We start from the raw sequence: 16967 nt of genomic DNA on the forward strand, positions 1-16967 counted from the left end.
TTAGATTGCTTTTTGTGTGCTACCAGTGTTGCGTGTGATATCAGAGACTAAATAAAGACTGAAAAATGCGCGCCTGAATCAAAGGTATTGCAACTTCAAAAGATTATGCGCGGACTAATCAGAGTAAATTAGTGAGATGCATTAGTTTCGTGTTCTATAGATAGACCGCAGCCCTCTATCTTTACAATCCCGTCCCAATATGACGGCGCCTTTAAAGATTTTCTAATCTCGTCAAAAATATGAAAAGAGTTTGCCACCTGACTCAACGCGATAAATAAAGTCACCCTCTCATTCGTAACTAATAGAATCAGATATGCGTCATTAAGGAAAACTAAATGTTTCATTTCGGTAATAAATTAGATTCTTTTTTAATTTTTAATTAAATCTTATATCACAAGATATTTAATTTTTTTATTAAAAGAAACATTTTGGAGCACGCGTTTGTTGTTTCTCACAGATTTACTTTGTTCGAATTAAAAGTTTTGATGATAAATCTGATAAAAATCCGTAAATTTGACATTAAATTAAACATGCTCGGTGCGAACGATGTGAACTCCTAAATCAGAATGTTCACAAAAAATTCCTCGAGTATTTTTGTTCGAAAACTTTCTCAAGGAAGTTAGCTACCGATTGTTTGATAAAAATGGTACAAGTTATGCGTCGTGCTATATTACTCGTAATAAAGAAAGGAAAGGGAAGCGAGGGGATCGAAACAGGGGAGATAGAAAGAGAGAGATAATGGGAGAAAAGAAAAAGCGAGAGAAGCGGAGACAGGTGAGAGGATGAAAAAGGCAGTTGACGAACGATGAAGGAAGAGGGAAAGAAATGAAGACAGTGGGAAACGCAGACGAGGAGAGAGAGAGAGAGCACCGTCTAGAGAGTATAGTTGAAAGAGAGGGCATTGCGTCCGGCGCAGTGACCTACTATCTTCGGTTCGACGGCTCGGCTATGTAGACAGCCGATGTGGTTAGAGTATGCGAAGCGTATATACGCGATATACAGGGATACACCGACGCAGAGATATGCGTACACGGCGTAGATGTGGATGCACCGGTCGCGTATTTCCTCCTACTTTATCCCCCGCCGTCGTCTGATGACTGCATTCGGCGTTATTTGCGTGTCACGCTGTCACGCTGCATGTGCGAAAGGAAACACGTAGATTATATCGCGCGCGTATCTTCCTCTAGACACACCTGTTCTGCGTTCATCTTTTCAATAAATATATCAAAATATATCGGAGGCAATTACAAATTGGACGTCCGTATGCACCAGTTTCTCACGAGCGCGAATTGATTCTCTCAACCGTGTTTTCTCTCATCAATTATTAAGCGCGTTGAATCATTGCTAGGCTTGGCATTTTTCCTCTGTTTTCCGTTATGTTGTCGAGAACGATGTTGCATAAATAATACCAGCGAAGTAAAGGAGCTCACGAATGAGCTCTGTAAACTGCGAGATAAGAAAACTAATTTTCTTTGACAGTCAGCCTTTCAAAACTTCAATGTATGTCATAGTACAAAATTTCGGTATCGCCAGCCATTCTTTATTCATTCATTATTTTTGCAAGAGCGCAAACTGCCACGATCGATCAAACTGTCGAAGCTACGTTATTGAAGTTAACGCGCCCTCTGCAACCGATTTTTAATTCAGGAGTATCGCGATGCACCAGGTAAACCTTCATAAAAATGAAAACGAGCAATGACAGAACTCATACACAAATAAAGAATAAATATACCGAGGGAATAAAAAAAATATTTTCGTGAAAATTTGATCGTATAATCTCATCGAAATCATCCCCCTCGTTCAAAAAGAACCTATCATTTTGCTCATTTGCTATACTTTTCAATAAATCCGTACGCAATCGTGTTAACGTGAAAATATAATATGACATAAGTGTATCGCATAATCGCGCTATCGTTAATGAGACCTTTCTACGTACGATTGATTCAATTCCCACGCGGAAGAGTCAATTCCCACGTGGGGATGAGAACAATCATCGTACGATCATCATTGACGCTGACTTGAGCGCGCGTCCCCGCGAGCCATATCCGTGTTTACCGATTATCCGACGCGGTTGCAGGCCGCTTCATTCAGACTTTTGCCTTGTGGAAAGCCACGGCTATATATGTGGCACAGGTAGCGCCCGCGGCAACGAGTGATTCCTCTTAAACATTAACTTAACGTCGTGTTGATTCTCGGCCAACGGCACGTACACACGTCGCATAGCGGTCTCGGGGAGACGTTAAGCATCAATGAAGTATCACTTTTCGTCGAATGGATTTTTTAACCGCATCGGTTTCTTCTTTTAACATTTCGACGATCACCTCTTTCCGAGGGTGTCTCTCCGAATTTCTCCGGATTATCGTGTCCTGATAATTTGCATCTTTTCGCGTGGAACGATGTCTTTCAACACGAAGACAGTGAATCGAAGACTCGAGGATGTTCGTTCGGCAGAGATATTCAGATGATGTTTTCGGTGGAAAAGACAGCGCGTTACGAGCTCGATAAATATTTAACACCGGAGATATATGCGAATCCTCTTACTTTGTGGTATCCTTGCAAATCGATTATCCTCCGCAAGATGAATGCAAAGATTATTCATACCTTTGGCAAATCCATGTATGTTATTCATATTAATAAAACATACCGATTAACATAACGTTATACATCAATTCGAATAGAGACGGACTTAATATTCAGAGAATAAATCTATGAAGAATCTCAAGACAAGATGCATGTTACAATTATATCTTTGGATCGCCCTAATTATAATAATTATTAATAAAACGCTCTAATAATAATAATTTCATTTCTAAACATATACAGTCAAGACAATCTCTTCCCAAAAAAGAAACTCTTGTAGCTTATCTCGAGAGCTTTTCAAAACACTATAATAAAGTATTTTTTCATTGATTACTTTTCGAGTTATGAGGCTTGAAATAATTTTTAATTTTTACATAAACCATAAAATATCTAGTAAAATATTCATTTTTCGATTATTTTACCTTAATACTTTTATGTACGAAATAATGAGAGGAATCAACTGGTGTAAAGAAAACACATAATTGTTTCGAAAAAAAATATGTAATTGTTAATTGCAAATTACACATTTTTTCTTCGAAATAATTGGGTATTTTCTTTACACCAATTGATTCCTCTCATTATTTTGTACATAAAAGTATTAAGATAAGATAATCGAAAAATGAATATTTTACTATTTTATGGTTTACGTAAAATTAGGAGATTATTTCAAGCCTCATAACTTGAAAAGTACTCGATGAAAAAATTTAAACTTTATTATAGTGTTTTGAAAAGCTCTCGAGGTAAGCTACAAGAGTTTTTTTTGGGAAGAGATTGCCCTGACGTCCTGTATATATAATTCGCGAAATGTCACGCGGAGGTATACACTGCATAGATGCGTAAATAACTCGAACCACGACACATAACGGTTAGCGCATTAACGACCTGTCTATCACTTTAAAGGGGGAGAGAGAGAATGTGCACTAACCGCGATAGTAGTATAATTTTCCGTTGTTCGACTGAGAAATTATCGCAGTGAAATTACAATGTCGATCGTCGTTGGCATGCGGATTTGCTGTGAGGCGTCATAAACGGATGCGTAGTGTCGCGCACGCACCGGGAATGCAGTAATCGACCTCCGGCGGAATTAGAAGATTGGCAATGCGTTTGGCATGGATGATTTATTTGGCTCATTTGACGCGCGATTAATGTCAGCATTAGAATCTATTAGACTGTATATCCGCATCCATTCATATCACACGTAGAAAAGAGAATGAAGTTAATTGTCATGTAAAATTGATTGAAAAACCTGCATATTTTATATCAAAACAATAATTGCAAATAAGTTGAATATGAATCCGACTTATTTGTAATTATTATTAATACGTAAGAATGCGTTGATGCGTTTTATGGTGAACTGTTTGAGAAATTAATGCGCTTTACTCACGGCCAATAATAAGGGCAGCAGTAGGATAAAAGCTATCTTTCGTATATTCCGCCACGTCCTCTCCATCATGTGGGTGTCCTCTCTGTAATAAAAAGAAAAATTTGGAAACTTTAGCTAAACAAGTTCACATTATATATCTATCGACGAAAACAATAAATTTTCAAGATTGTATTAATCATGAATTTACAGTAATACAATGTTTTTGTTTAAATGACTCGATATACGTAGAATTAAATAGTTAAATACAACCTTAATAATTTTATTTAATAAATAAAATATTAAATTCATAATGTAATATTTGCTTTAAGTGTGTATAATTAAAGGAAATTATATTGAATTGAAACAAGAAACACAGATGAGATTCAAAGTATGCAGGAAGAACGACGCAGGCAAAGGATAACCGTCGATCGTCGCTACTTGGACACGCAAGAGTGACACATTTACTTGTCAACGGCTGCACGCAGAACGTTACGCAATAAACATTTAACCCACATCTCGGAACACGGAACTTATGATCAGAAACGTCCCCGAAATCTATTTAAAAATCTCTTGAAAATAAATGCACACCTGTGTGTGACACTGCATAAAAATACCGCACCGTTCTATTGTTTAAAACTTTTCTAAAGAGGTAAAAAAAAATTTATTGCACATCATCCATCATGAGATGCATGTGCGTGTTGCAAGATTTACGATACAAACACACTCCTTAATAATAAAAAATAATTTAACGTTCATCATGCTTGTCTATTCAATCAACAAAATTAAAAAATCCGTAAAATCGTAGGTCGACGTCCACGATTCAATATGTCAAATACATTTTCTGTGAGCAAACGAAAGCACGCACGACTATGAATTTTCTTCAAAGTACGAAGAACGCGTCCGGAACAAGAGTCTTGTGAAAGAAGAACAATAGATCGATGCACCTCGTTGCGTATCCTTCCGGTTTCTCGGAGCCCCGTTCTATGGAAGAAACGCGCGATCACTTGGACAATCCCCCCGTTAAAACCACCTGCTCTTCCCCTTTAACGAACCCACGAATGCACCGACCGCAACGGGAAGGCTCCGACAACTCGCGTCAGTTGGTCCTCATTAGGCTATGCGCTTTTTCTCCTTTTCAATTCTCAAATCTCTTTTTTTTTTTCTTTTAATTTTTACCGTCGTGCTCTCGTGTCCGATAGCGAGGATTCGACGGGCCCAGAGGTGGTTTTCCTGGTCGACGGGGACCGACTGAAGGTGCGAGCCACACTCGTCTCGGCCACGAGCCACGTCCCAGTGACCTACTGAAGATCTCGATCGCGCTCGTCCATCGCCCCCTCTCGCCCTCCACCTTACGCGACGTCAGGTCCCAAACAGGCCCACCATGTCGACGGCGAGATATCCCTACCACGCGTTCAACTCTCCTGCTCTTTTTTCTCTCTCTTCGAAGAGTAGTAGGGGTCTTACAGCACAGGTGAAAGACACGCGCTGGACGAGATATCCGTCACACGTCGCGCGCGCGAATGAATTTTCATTGAAAAAAGATTTTCAATGGAAAGGTTAAAATTAGAGATGCCGTAATGAGAAAGTGACGTAAGTGATATTCTGCAGTATACAATGTTTCCATTCTTGCGATAATAATTCAGCGGCGATGCGTACATAGAGCATGATCGAAATACGCAAGCAACGAGACGAAAACTGCACAACGAAACATTTTGAAGCACCTGCGTCACGAGGAGATTGCAAATTTATTCGAGGCAAACAATAGCCGGAGCGACGGAATCGTCGTTTTTTCACGTCACTATATAAGTCGAAAATTTTTTTATCACGTCGATCAATTTCCCGATAGCGAACGAGACAATGGAATGCGACCCATCCGTCATACGGTTGTCGAAGAGAGAACAAATCTTCGGAGCGACGGAGAGAGAAAGAGACAAGGATATGGATGCCCGACTCGTGACTCGAATAACACGGGTTCGCGATGCGATGGAAACCAGAAGCGACACTGGCAAGCCGAACTGGCTCCAATTTCAAAAAATCGCACGAAGGACGTCGCAGAAGTCGTTGAAACGAGGACGTTTCTCCGCTTGAGAATTGAGTCACGACATACGGACTCGGCTGATCTCTCCTAAGTCCAATTTCGCGAATCGTCGTTTCACACAGCATCATATAACCCAGCGTTGAGAGTAAAGAGTTGCGCGAGCGATGCACCAGGTTTCACGATACTCGCATAGAATACGGAAACACTCGAGCCGAGTTTATCATGATTCTTGTGAAATAGATTGTATACTTTATAACGTGCCTCGATCGAGTTATCTCGATTTGTGCATACTACACATTTAATCTCGTCTTGATTCGAGATATAAAAATTGGAGTCATTTCATGATTGAACAAAGTAGAAACCTGATAAAAATGACCAATCATCGAATATGTGCTCGCCTTATAATTCGCACTTTCATTTTCACTTCTCGAAATTCTTGCGGTTTGCATATGGCTGTATTTGCGTAATGCCACGACCGATAAGAACGGGACTCGAAAGCTAATCGACAGCAGCGAGCTGACCTGGATTTCCCACCCGCATGGCGCTAACTCGTCCATCCGGAAATGGCTTATGGTAGCCGACCCACGTCGAGGGATAACGACGAACGGTAGATAATATGCGAAAGTGCGAGTGAACGTTCTCTTTCGCCATTTTTTTCGACGTTTGCATCACTCGAGTGCGACACAAGTCCAGCCACCAAACAAGTTTCCACCAAACAGATCTTTTCGTATAAAATTAGATTTCGTATTTTAATTCTTAAATATTGAGAAATTTTAAAAAAATATTGAGCAAATTATAATTTGCTAGATACTACGACTGGAAAAAGATATTCCTTTTAATTAATAATGCGACAGACATTGCATTGCCAAGGAAACTAACGTTATTAGATTGCGAATTCACTTCAAGTTGCTTCGAAGGATAAAATTATTAGCACAATGCATCAACGTGTGTTCATTAAAATTATCACAAATGTATACTCTAATAGCTTATATTTTTTTATTTTGGACGATTGTGTGTAACATATTTTATATGTAAATAACCTATTCAAGAGTCGGTATCTAAACATTTCTTCTCCCCAGTAAGAGTTATTCTCTGTCTTCCTGCATTTTTTATCTAGAGACGAGTTACCTTCATTCATCGAATTTTCTCACGTCGATTATTCTTCCCAGCTTTTTTTAGCCATCGATTGGCCTTTTAGCTCCGCCAGAGCATACCTTATACGCTCGTCGATTGACGAGTATCCTAAATAACTATATCGAATATACACTGTATTAAAAGCTCCGTCGAAAGTATTGAAACTGCCACAAAACATTCGAGAGAAAGAAAAAAAAGAGGAAATCCATAGACGAGTTTCATCATGAACCGTCGCTTTGCTTCTTCAACCATTTAGTCTAGACGAGTCGCGTTATCGTAAGCTCGTGCAAGTTTAGTCAATATTCAATTAAATCTCTACTGTTTATTTCTGAGCAATAGTTACACCGTCGATGTCTTATGTCGTACATGATTCGGAAACTAAATTTGATCAACCAATTATATTCTTCTACTTGAATTTTCTCGACTGAAAACTCCAATCAACACAGGAAACGCACACATTGGAGAATATTTTAAAATTGATCAGACATTTTTAATTCGAATACTTATGTAATTAAGTCGAATATTTATGTAATTACAGTGTAAAACATATTTTTATAGTCTTACGTTATTAATCTAACGATAATTATTTGATATACAAATATATCATAGATCTTATATATATAATTTATTCTCACAATTAAAAATTATTTACAAAAAATAATATTTATATAAATGTAGATTTTATTATATATTTAAAAAAAAACCTGTATGTAAAAATATTATAAAATCCAAAAAATATTATAAAATCCCATTCTCTAATAATAACAGAAGAAAGTAGAATATATGGTTATTATGGACATCGTATACAAAGAATGTGAGCGAACGAAAACAGACTCGCTCATGTCCCAAAAAAGGGGGACTTGTACCTTGTACCATCGATAGAAAGGAAAGCTTTATTAGGAGAAAGCGACCTCAAAAATTAATCACTAGCATACCCTATCAAAAACCATGAATCCAAGGCAATGCAGCCTATTCCGAACAAGCCAAATTATCCAAGACTCTCGTTCCGAAGACCCAAATCTCCCGATGACGAAGACCTTTCATGGAAAAAAGGAGAAGATTGTCTACTTCTAAGTGCGCTATAAAATTCGGTTTTTTATATGTACTATAGTATTTACATATGTATACATCACAGGCACTTGAGAAACCAGCATACGAAGGACAGTCATATAGTTTGATATTTGAGAAAAAAAGAGAGAAAAAGAGAGAGAGAGAGAGAGAGAGAGAGAGAGAGAGAGAGAGAGGAAGAGTGATACTTGTATATGGAATTTAAGCATACGTGTAAGAATCCTGTTTTCGAATAAAGGCGGTAGCTTGTCAACATAAAATTTAGATATTATTGTTTTCAATTTTAAGAAACAATTTGCGATAAATTTGCAATCTAATTGTAAATGATTGCACATAGCGCAAAATATATTATAATTTGTCAAAAATATTTTAATTCTAATCACAGTTATTTAAAATAATTGCGCATATATTGTATATCGTAAATCTAATTATTTATGACAAGTTTTCATCACAATTGTAAAGTACGGACATGAAAAAGTGGTAGAAAGAAAAAAGCAAATTACACAAAAGAAATGAAATTTTAAGTTAAAAATAAACACTGAATTCTAATACACGTGAAAACGACAAGAGAATGATAAGATGAAACATGTTCCCGTTTCTTATCACGATACATAATTATTATTGACTTCCTTCTACTAATCAGAAAATAGATTATATAACCATGCCAAGTTGCGTAAAGAAAAGGTCTTCCACAAACATATTTCGTGTTTTGCATAATTTTTTGAAAGCTGTTGTAAGGAAAATATATAAAATGAAATTTGTATAAATTCCTTTTTATTTTCCGAATTTTATCTCCCTCTTTCGCCCCTTCTCCCTTTCTCATTCTTTCTCTCTCATGCATATAATTATAAATTATCTGTATAATTTTAATTATTGTTTGCTTTTTTCCTCATGTTATTAGTTTTGCGTAATCAATATCTATCGATTCTAGTTTAATATTGATTTTATATTTTTTAATCAAAATCGCTGACGTATTAATTAATGTTATTAAAATTTTTTCAAAACCTTAAAAAAATGAATACTTCATTTGATTAGAATACAATTCAAAAAGATAAGATGCTTGTCATATATTACGGTGGAAAAAACTTTTCTTACAACGTCCAAGTTTCACGTTAAGGAAATCAGATATCTAGCGACAGTAGCAATCCCTTCTTCCGTATATTATTATTTTACCAGGTCGTATGGTGCAACCCTTTGTTCACGACGCGTGCGTGACAGGTGTGTACTAGTGACGTAATATCGGTACCGTTATACGCGGGACACACACGCCAGGTGAAACCCTATAAGAATGTGACGTGACACGGAACACCGTGCACCAAATTCTGCACTCTCGTGAAAGTGACTCGAATGGGAAGAAAGATTCCGCGCGAAATAAATCATGCCGGTGTAAACGCGAGATATTTATAGACTTTATTAGATTTGTTTATGAACTAAAATTTGCATTATTCTTTAACGGAATTTTAAAAGAAAATAAGAATATGTTGATATGTACAATGTATAATAATGAGAATATTTTTCTATTATTTTTCACAAAATTATCTATTAATCTATTAATATTCATATAATAGTTAAAATTGTTTAATATACTTGCTATTGTCAATCTTAAACCAATAAATTAATAATAATTTGTATAAACTTATTTAAGAAAAAATAATGTCCATTGTATTTTCTTACTTGTCTTCATAAACGTATAAAAAAAGTATTATATTATACGTAAAAAATAATAATTAAAATTACATTTTCTCAAAATTTAAAAAAGGTCTGCATTATTTATAATTAATAATAATTAACGATTATAAATTAACGACTATCTACAAATTATATTTTCAGCAATTACTTTTAAAAGTTTTAATTACTTTAACCATCAAAATAATTTCTTTTTTAATTTAATTGGTATTCTAATGTTGTAAATCAATTTCCTTGTTTCAATCTAAGACCTCAACACGTATCGATTCTTTGAAGTCTTTCAAAACTTGTAAAAATCCTTGCATCACTTCTTAAGGATCATAAAATTGCCTGTTAGACAACGAGTAGTTTCTAGATCCGTTCTGCCGAGCGCGTAAAATTGCATTCGGCCTTTCTAACATCGTAGGAACCATCACGTGGCGTTGAATTTCAACGACTAACGAGCTCCATCACGATCACATAATCGCATCCAGAAAAGCGGAAAATCATACCGCGACAAAAGGAACTTATGGAAATCTAGTAGAAAGCATAACGGACTGTTCTACGCGGCTAAGGGGGCAATCAGAGGATAAAGTTCGCCTCTCTCTCTCGTGCAACCATCTCTCAAACTACCTGTACCCTTCTCTTTCTCTTAGCTTTAATCAATTTTTTTAGTATTAATTATGAGAACTTTATTTCCCGATCAAAATTTCTAGCTAATTGCATCGTTATTCAGATTAGTCCAACGTGTATCGATTTCATTAGAGTGCGGTCAATCGGATATTCGATATGACATTTCCATCACAAGTTAGACGCGATCTCAACCTCTCTTTTATAAATTGCCGCGTCGCATAACAGATGGTCTCCTTCCACCTACCTACCTACCTACGCGCGGCCTTATTTCTGACATAGAGCCGGAGAAGGAAGGACGCGCCTCTCCGCGCGAGGAGAGATGCCAGTACGCTGACATACTGACTCGCTACCCCACATACCCTTTTGCCTTTTCAACGTATGCTCGCGCCGGACCACGAGTGGGGAGACGAGATGAGAAGAGAGAAACAGGAGGAAGACCGAAGAGGAAGACCGTTTGCTGTCTTCTTTGCTCTTCTTCATCGATGACGAAAAGTAACGATGTTTGACGAATCGACACACAGTTGGATGCGAAAATTTTCGGCAAAATCTTTTTACCGAAAGACAGTCAAAAACTATCAAAAAAAAGATATTTTTGACGACAAAATTAAATAGCTGACGTATGTGAATGAATTTTAAGACATTTTATGAAAGAAAATTTAATTTGTGATGAAAAGTTCCAACAGGGAAAAAGAGAAAGAGAGCATCGATTAATTTGATGAGCACTATTCATCTATTATCAATATATATTATTAGTATATAATCTTCTTCTCCTCCATCTTAAATAAAAAGAAATTTCGAGCAATTAATCTCTGATGAGTACAACATATATAACTGTTCGATGAACACCACTTACATCTGCTGTCGTGTACTTGTCATTCACCTCTTTCGAAAATAGGAGCGCAAAAAATAGTCATCGCGTATCAAATGAAACTTATGAATCGCACCACAATCTACGAAATATACCATATCACTGATCACATATCGATTAACACGTATCGAATAGTCACAAACCTCTTTTCCTCCGTGATTCAGCAGATTCGGCAAACAGGACTCGTTATAATCCTATTGGCACACACACTTGGCACTTGTGACTTCTTTCTGCTGCGTGTCCTCCCCCTTATCGCGTATCGTCCACGTCGGGACCGACCGAAAAGCTCGAGAGAAAGTTTCGTTTTTTTTTGCTATTTTTTTTTCACGAGCGAAACGCCGGAGAAAGGATATGTCGATCGATTCGGTTTGATCTTCGATTGGTATTTTCGAAGGACACCGGCGACTTTAGCGAGTGCGTTAGTTGTGAGCACGCCTGAAACGACACGCGGCCTATATACTCTCCCCTCTCGGAGTCGTCGGCTTTCACCAAAAACCACCTCGACCACTGCGATAGGTGTAATCGTCGCCTGGCAGAAAAATCGAAATTCTACGTATCGTCTCGTCGATCCCGATTGTTAGGCGAGAAAAAAAAAAGAAACTCGCTCTCCGATTCTTCTCTCTCTTCAAGTATGAGCAGCGCGACAAAAAGTTCGAACCTTTTATTTCATCGCAGGTCGCAACTTTCTATTTTATTAATCATCGTTGTAGACGGGAGTTGAGTGGCTAAAGTGGTCTGAATCACCGGTCAAGAGCTCGAATTCGGTAAGGTTTTACCTTGACGGCCGGCTTGGCTGCGATGGCGGAAGTCGACCGTAGACCGGATGCCAGCGAAAGTCCTCTCTCATTCAGGGTCATGCTCCTTGGAATGCGGTACTGAAATTTATTTATTTATTTTTATATATTTATTTATTTATTATCAATATATGCGAAATTACTTATTTATTTTCATATTATTTATTTATTTTTATTTATTTATTTATTTATTATCAATACGATATTACAAATACGAGAAAATATTACAATAAAATAGTGAGTGTAAAATTAAATTCTTAATGTGCATAAAATTGAAAATGAAACCAAAGTCTGTCTCTAAGTTTGACAGAATTAATAAGAAAAAGATAAACTTAAATATTCTTGTAATTCATATATGATCTTTTTATTTGCTTTTAAAATTATTATTATATTCGATAAAACATTAATATTCTCTTAAAATTGTATGTTTTATATAAAAAAATATAAATTGCAATTTATTAATAAAGTAGAATCATTCTTTCAATTATATTAAAACATATTTTCGGATTTGTTTTTGCTTGTTTTAATTGCAAACTATAAAATAAAATCACATTCCGAGAAATTATTTAAAGCAAAATTAGTGATGGGATTATTATTAATATTAATAATACATGAGATTAATAATGATAATTAATGTCTCGTATATTTTTCAGATTTGTGTGAGAAATATAATAAGAAAGTCTTAAAAATTTGCATGCAAAGACTAATAAAAATTAAGCATCATATATTATACATCATGCTAGGAAAGAAGATTAAAGTTAAAATGAAAAATAGTTCAGTTATCCTTATTCAAGAACTTCGATCGATCATACAATCTTTTGATATTCTAAGCTCTTTAACGACCCCGAGTTACCTATTACAATCACTGAGAAAGCAAAATCAATCATCTTAAAGAAGTTTCGCAAAGTTTTACTTCTCCTTTCCTTTCGCTCAAGATAAGTATGAAATTTAGGGCAAGAGTTAACTCGGAGCGAATTTTCAAACTGATTCTCTCCGGTATAGGATTAAAGAACAGAGTTCAGAAGGATAGTTTTATCTCATTTGTAACGATCTATTTTGAACAAGATTCGAGGGCAACGAACCAGGCCGGAAGATATTTTCGACGGATATGGTCGGAAGGAAAGTAACACTCGACGTTAATGATCATTAAAAAAGCGCACCTAGGTGAAGGTCAACACGTATTATGGCGCACGCGGTCTTATTAAGTGTCTAGTTTCTTCTTGATCGCTGTCGCAACTCACTCATCCGTACATGAGGAAGAAACGGTTACGTGGAACAGACTATTATAATATAGTACGTTAAGCAGCTTACTGATTATTCGGGTCAAGGAAACTCTCCAATTTACTCGTCAGTGAGAATAAAGAAGTGTCATTTATAGCGGTAACAAGCTTGTTTGAGATGCTAAATACTCTACTGACTTAAAACATTCGTTGCTCATTGAAATTAGCACATATCGTCGAGAGAGAATATGTAATATATTTACAATAAAATTTAAATAAGCTCACTATATCAGTGCAAGTCAATAAATCGCTATAAAATTTTTATTAGTCTTGAGAAAATTACTATGAGTCTAATTTAATTTAATTTAATTTAATTTAATTAATAATTAATTTAATTTAATTTAATTTAATTTAATTCATATAACACCGATTATAAGTATAATTAGGATTTAAAGAATTTAAAGAATCTTAAAATATAAATAGAATATTGTGAATTCTCTGTTATATTCTAATGAATCACTGCATTGATTATCGTGTATTAGCATACCTAATATATGTTAATTGAGAGCTTTGTAGGCATCGCAGACGAAACAATACGCTGGGTATTTTACGAAACGAATCATCGCCATTTCACCCCCGTTCTCTCTCCCTCTTCTCCTTTTCTCTCGCTCTCTCTCCCTTTCTGGTTCCGTCTCCTCGGAGCGGATCCAATTCCGGAAGAAAGCTGCGCGAACAAATTCCGCCTCGGCCGGAATGGTGAAATTGCGCAATTTTTCCTCGCGCTCTGACGTCAGCAACCATTCAAGAGAGCGCCGTGCGGCTTTCACACGGATCTTGTTTTGTTGTCTAGATACCTACATAAGTAGACTCATCGCGGGAGCACGAGCAAAGAAAGGAAAGATCATTGCAACAAATAAATTTCGTCCTCACAGTGGATGTCCTGGACCTATTGAATATATCTTTTCAGGTACAGATACTAAAGTAATGATTGTTTCGTTATTAAAGTTTTCATATAAATTACTGCAAAGTTAGCATTAAAGATTAAAGAATCTTTTGTCATATTATCTATTAGATAGATAATAAAGAGTATATTTTACCTTTAAAAATTGTGTTTTATTAAGTAAAAAATAAATATAAGATCCAATTGCATAATTTTTCATATACTTAAAATTAATAAATGCTAAAAAATGCATTTTATTAAAATCTAATTTTTGAGAAAAAATAACTTTTATTTTTTCTCTCTTTCTTTCCGTAACTAAAAGAGATCAATGTTTCTGGGAAATTCTATATCTCGCAGAAGCAGAATTCATATCAAGGTTGGGTGGCATAAGCTTTTGTCATCCGAAAAAAAGAGACAAAATCGCAGTTGTTAACTGCAGACCTTGGAGCAAAAATGAGCCAAGCCCAAAGATCAATAATCTACAGTTAAAAATAGCATATATGGAAAATTAACCATATATATGACATTACTAGATAATAATTAAATAATAACATACATTATATATACAATTTGATATTTGATGAATTGTCAACAGATGTTCTGTTACAATAAGTATATTTCATTTATTTTAATGACAGTAATATATAAAATTAATGTATTCGAGAAAATAACAAATAACAAATAATTCCACAGTAAATTAATTTATAAGAATATATTGTGCTTAATTGAAAAGATCGGTTTCAAGTTCTTCAAAACATCTCTCATTAATATTTCATGCAGTTAAAAAGTGGGTCATCCTAGAAACTATACACACCCATATCTCTCTGAAATTACTCAGACAAAGAGCGCCGTAATCATTGTCGTAAATTGTGCTCTGTACATTTCGTTATGATCCGACGAGCATTATCCAAGCATTGTCGCAGCATTGTCTCAAATAATTGCTTCCTGTCGTGAAAATGATTTCCTCAAATGCTTTGATCGGACAGATTTGTATTCTATATTATCTCGTAAACTAGCTTTGAGAAAACATTCCAGAGATACCGTAATTCCAACTATACTCTACTGTATGTATGTATGTGTTATATATCAAAATTCTATTTTATTTCTTTCTGTCGCGGACACACTTTCATCAGCTAAATCCAGGCTTAGATTTAAGTGAATATATTAATCTTCAATGCGAATTCAATTTCGCCACATGAATGTCCATCACTCGTCCCTCGGACATTGTAATCGTTGTGCGTCATAGATGTTGGAAATACCTTTTTTTCTCTTTTACGAAATGGTAACGTGGATATCGCACGTTCGGAGGACTTTCTCCCGAGCCCGTGTTCAGGTCGCGTTGGTGTGTGTGTACGAAGATCCGGTATTCTTGGCATACAACGTACCAGTCTGGAACAGTTACCGTAGCCTCGGAGGAGCAATTAGACTCTCGCGATTAAGCTCTAATCTCTTGGATTCCGCACGGCTGAAACTCGTCTTCGGATTACTGTGAAATGTAGCACCCGCGCGCGGATACACGGACTTATGAAACGTGCGCGTTGCATCTGAATCCGTATCCTTTGCATCACGCGATGCAATGTTTTCGAATCGATTATATATTTATATCGAACCGCACATGTATACAAACGCATATTAAACGATCTTTCCGTAAATAGGAAGGCTCTTAATCTCCAGAATCGCATTCCATTTCTTTTTTCTGCAATAAAGCACGTCATGAAAAGTCGTACCAATTAAACGTCTAAATAATATTAACATGTTGACATACGAAATATATTATATTATTAAAAATTATATATAACTTAGTGTAAATGTTACAAATATACTCCTGGACAAAATTAACGCATAATTTTGTTCTGACTTTTTCTTTAAAATTTTTCGTTAAAATTTAAATATCATCTTTTAAAGAAAAAGTGAAAGAAAATATGCGTTAATTTTAATTTTAATTTTGTTCAGGAGTAGAGAGAACTTTATGCTAACGCGAAGGAATCTGGAGACTGATCGATGGACGAAGACGCAAGTTGATTGACACTTTTCGAGGCGCCAAGGTAGATACGCAGAGGCATGCAGTCGTGCGAGTCTGACCGATTTCTTGTTCCGGTAACACCGGAATCGTAAGAATTCGATGACGGGTATCGAAACAACGAGTAGACCACGTCGATTTCGATCGCGGTGCCGCTCGACCGCACGCCCGGCGTCCGGCTAAGTCGAACGGGAGATTTAGTTGTGACACACTTTCGGATCACGATGCCGAGGGCCTCTTCACGTACCGCGCCCACGAGATTAATATTACTAACTGCGTGTGATGCATCAGCATCTCGCACGAAGCGATTGATCCGCGATCGATCGTAACTTGTCATGTATAGACGGGGAAAAGAGCGTTCCTTTTTACGTGATTAATCGTCGCATGCTCGTTATTATTATGCAAAGACAGGTTAACCCACATATCGATGCGATGCGAGCTAGGAATCTTGATTAAAAAGTGGTACGTTGGCTTTTACGACGCGATTGATTGAAAAAATAAAATAGAGGGAAATGATTGAAACTCGACTTTCTCATATTTCGTGTCCAAATGTGTGAAAATTATGGCCCATAATTTATCGCTCGCTATTTACAAAATTTATAGCGTGTTCGAGGAATATTCATTTTCTGCGAACGAGAATAATC

General features: G+C 36.2%; 1 protein-coding gene across 6 annotated transcripts in view; it reads right to left on the minus strand.

The window, feature by feature from the left end:
• Positions 1–16967, minus strand: part of LOC105250013 — a 43325-nt gene that overhangs the window by 11406 nt on the left and 14952 nt on the right. Inside the window, exons 1-3 of one of the 6 annotated variants that reach the window (XM_011255855.3) lie at positions 13911–14018; positions 12126–12224; positions 3965–4046 (exon numbers count right to left, since the gene is read on the minus strand). In XM_011255855.3, coding sequence (XP_011254157.1) covers positions 3965–4046; positions 12126–12196 — 153 coding nt within the window. In that variant the 5' untranslated portion in view covers positions 12197–12224; positions 13911–14018. The other 5 variants (XM_011255854.3, XM_011255858.3, XM_011255856.2 and 2 more) reach the window with 5 other exon arrangements.

Source organism: Camponotus floridanus, unplaced genomic scaffold (genome assembly GCF_003227725.1).
Source record: "Camponotus floridanus strain SB8 unplaced genomic scaffold, Cflo_v7.5 scaffold20, whole genome shotgun sequence".
Classification (NCBI taxonomy): Eukaryota; Metazoa; Arthropoda; class Insecta; order Hymenoptera; family Formicidae; genus Camponotus; species Camponotus floridanus.